The sequence below is a fragment of the Coffea eugenioides genome, chromosome 7, assembly GCF_003713205.1.
Source record: "Coffea eugenioides isolate CCC68of chromosome 7, Ceug_1.0, whole genome shotgun sequence".
In the NCBI taxonomy this organism is placed as follows: domain Eukaryota; kingdom Viridiplantae; phylum Streptophyta; class Magnoliopsida; order Gentianales; family Rubiaceae; genus Coffea; species Coffea eugenioides.
This window is the reverse complement of record NC_040041.1, coordinates 12,153,948-12,157,681: the sequence shown is the minus strand read 5'-3', so window position 1 is coordinate 12,157,681 and position 3,734 is coordinate 12,153,948. Positions and strand designations below refer to the sequence as shown.

The following is a 3,734-nucleotide window of genomic DNA, read 5'->3' as shown; positions in this document are numbered from 1 at the left end:
CAAAAAGGAAAACAAAAAAAATTACTACAAGTACCATATACAAAATTTAAGATTGGGCTGCAACTTTCTATATTTTTATGGAACTCCATTATAGAAAAGTCCACCGTACTACCGAGGTGAGAAGGCCAAAAAAAAGAAAAAACAAAAGGAATGTTAAACCAATAGGTTATTCAGGTTAGGTTCGATTAACCTGTGAAATTAGCGAGTTGTATTCGTGTTAACATGTTGTTCAAGATACTTGGGTCTCAACCCAACCAGCCAACCCGTAGCTAGACCTGATTGCTACTCCTAAAATAAGTGAAGGGTATCTTAGGCATTACAAAGAAAAATCCACAATTATAATATGCACATTCATATCATTTACTCATATCAAGAACACTATATTAGATTTGATTTAAGATTCAGCTTCATAGCACAACCAGCAATGATACTGAGGACTTCCACCTTAGTTGTATTTGCTAACACAAAAAAATGACTAGGAGAACTCAGCAAATCCAATTAAAATATCAATCCTATATATTAGGTAGTAATTGATGTGGCAAAAATAATCAAAAGCAATCCATAGGTATGATTTATTGATAGCTCAAGGAATCCATAGAATCAAAGGAATATGTAGAATTCCAGCACAAACTGGGCACAAGCTGGAAACAAAACAAAAAAGCCAAAACAACTAGATGTTGCCTACAAGATCTATTTAAAACATTACCCTGAAGGATTGTTTAGCAAGCAACTTCTTGAAGCAATCTACTGGAAGTAAAATACAGAATGTCATGATAAGCAGCAGAATGGAGATCAGATTGTAGTAGTAGTTCAGGTTTCAAAACTATCGAGTTTCCTTTTAGGTTTGTCGAAGATACCATGTCCGTAAGTGTGACTGATCATCTCAACCAGAAGAGGGAATTGCAACAATGAGTAAAGAGCTATTGGAATAACAGAGAAAGCTATGATTGGGTAGAAAATCCAAGCTACTTGTTCGATCAGCATCAGATATAGAGCAGTACCAAATGATGCCATCATGGTGACTATCGATACGAACAAGCATGTGATTCCAAATATTAGCTTTGTGGGCAAGGACTTGCGAAAATCTCCTTCTGCATAACGTGCAGTGAGAATCCCCAAGAACATTAGAATTGATGTTGAAGAAGTGAATATCAACAGTGCATTTGATGCCATAAAAATAAAAAATGCTTTTGATTGAGTTTCTAGCATGACAGGGAGCCATGTTCTACTATCATTACCACCTGGAACTGTGAAAGCTGTTGTAAACATGACTGCAGCAATGAGAGTTCCCACAATCATACTTGATCCTGCTGTATTTTTCATCCATCTCTCTCGTTCCTTAGCCAACACCTTATGCTCTTCAGAAAAGAGGGCGGAAGGTGTTTTATTACTAGTATTATTCAATTCTTCGTTTATCCTTGGTTGTACAATACTCTCAACTTCCTACAAAACAATTGTTGTCAGGAACAAAATCTTACTAGGACACTACAATTAGGTAAAGAATTATTGTAGTTCTTATATCTCTCTGTCATGGCATAATGACAAAAGAGCTGCAATATAGAGAAAGTCTGATTGTCATTGCGACACATATAAATGCCACAAGTACGTTCGCAACATTAAATTGTGCCACAAAACTACCTCATTTTTGGCGGAGCTATATTAAAGACTGTCTGTTAAGTGGCTTTAGTCCCACATCGGAAGAAGCAAAGGAAATTCTTTCCTTTGTTACCTATAAATATAGGGGTCATTTGATAGGATTAAGTACACCAAACCAAGGGAGTATTAGTGGGCTATTTGGACCTTGCTTGGTCATTAAGCCCTTTTGTAGTAGGAATATTTTGAACTCTTTTGTGTTTTAGTATTAGGTGTCTTTTGGGTTTAGGAACCACTTTCCTAAGGCTTTTGTATATTTTTTTGATAGTAAAAGATTTGCTCCTCCTCCGCCCATGGACGTAGGTCAATTTGATCGAACCACGTAAATTTCTGTGTCTTTTATTTTGTTTTGTTATTTATCTGTATTGGGTTGCCACAACCTTTTTATATGGTCGGTTTTACCGCCTAAGTATTATATGGTCGGTTATACTGCCTATTTTATTCTAATTTTAGTTTGTTTATTCCTGAGCCAGTCCTAACAAACTGGTATCAGAGTTGGTTGATATATTTTGTAAGATAGGTTCATCTCGTGGAGCCCGCTCATCTCGTGGGGTCCGCTCATCTTTGTGGGGCCCGTTTATCCGTGGGGCCCGCTCACCTTATGGGGCCCGCTCATTTCGTGGGGTCCGTTCATCCTATGGGGCTCGCTCACGAGACCTGCATATTTTTGTTTGACCAGTTTTTGAGACAACTTTCAGGTTACAGATTTTATGGCAACAATGACAATAACAAAGACGGTTGTCGAAAAATTTGACAGGAATGTCAAGTTCGAGATGTGGCAACTCAAGATGGAGGCCATTCTTGTTTAAGACGGAGTTGATTTGGCAATACATAGAGTAGAGAAAAAGCCAGAAGCTGTGAAGGATACGAAATTTGCCGATATGGATAAGAAAGTTAGATCCAGCATAATTTTGAATCTCTCCGATGAAGTTTTACAGGAGGTAGCAGCGGAGACTTCGGCCAAAACTATGTGGGATAAATTGAAAGCCTTGTATATGAAGAAAACAGTCGAGAATCGGCTATATCTAAAACAGAGTTTGTATATATTTCGAATGTCTGAAGGTACATCTATATTCTCCCATCTTGGTAAATATGATTCCATTATTATGGATTTGGAGAATATAGATTCGAAAATCGATGAAGAAGATCATGCTCTATTACTCTTGTGTTCCCTTCCCCAGTCCTTTAAGTATTTTCATGATAGTATGATTTATGAAAAGGAAATAATTTTGTATCGAAAAATTAAATTTGCATTAAAATCTAAAGAGCAGATGATAGGGATATTACTGGAAAAACTAGTGAGAGTCAAGCCGATGGCTTGTTTGTTCGGAGTAGATCTGAAAAGAGAAATACAGAAAATAGAAGTAGATCCAAATCCAGGTATAAAAATATGGTGTGCAACTATTGTAAAAAGAAAAGCCATGTTATCTCTGATTGTTTTAAATTGAAAAATAAAGAAAAGCAAAAGGAGAAAAAGAGTTAGATCACCGAGGCTAGTATTGCAGTTGATAAGAATGATGAAACCATTTTCTGTGCAAATAATTTTAGATCTAATAATGAGTGAATTTTAGATTCGAGTTGTTCATATCATATATGTCCCAATAGGAACTGATTTTCAACATATGAATCAACTGAAGGTGAAGTTGTCTTAATGGGTAACAACGCTATTTGTAAAGTTGCTAGCAAAGGCACAATCTGGATTAAAATGTATGATGGTATTGTGAGGACGCTCACAGATGTTAGACATGTTCCAGATTTGAAGAAAAATCTCATCTCTTTGGGCACTTTTGAGTCTATTGGGTGCAAGTATTCAGCTGGAGGTGGAGTTCTCAAAATCACTCGAAGTGCTCTTGTTGTTATGAAGACACACAGATCTGATACTTTGTATATTTTGCAGGGATCTACTGTTACAAGTGATGCTGCTGTATCAATATCAACTTTGTCCGATTCTGATTTCACCAAAGTATGGCACATGAGATTAGGGCACATGAGCGAGAAAGGCTTATCTATTTTATGCAAACGAGATCTTCTTAGGAGTCAAAGTATTGGAAAGATGGGATTCTGTGAACATTGCATTTTTG

At 36.7% G+C, this 3,734-nt stretch overlaps 1 protein-coding gene across 1 annotated transcript; it reads right to left on the bottom strand.

Annotated features, from left to right (window-relative positions):
• Positions 1 to 810: 810 nt before the first annotated feature.
• Positions 811 to 2,269, bottom strand: LOC113776917 (ankyrin repeat-containing protein NPR4-like). The gene is made up of 2 exons (XM_027321967.1): positions 2,252 to 2,269; positions 811 to 1,443 (listed from the first exon to the last, which is right to left on the bottom strand). The coding sequence occupies exons 1-2, from the start codon at positions 2,267 to 2,269 to the stop codon at positions 811 to 813; spliced, it is 651 nt and encodes a 216-aa protein (XP_027177768.1).
• Between the last annotated feature and the right edge of the window lie 1,465 nt (positions 2,270 to 3,734).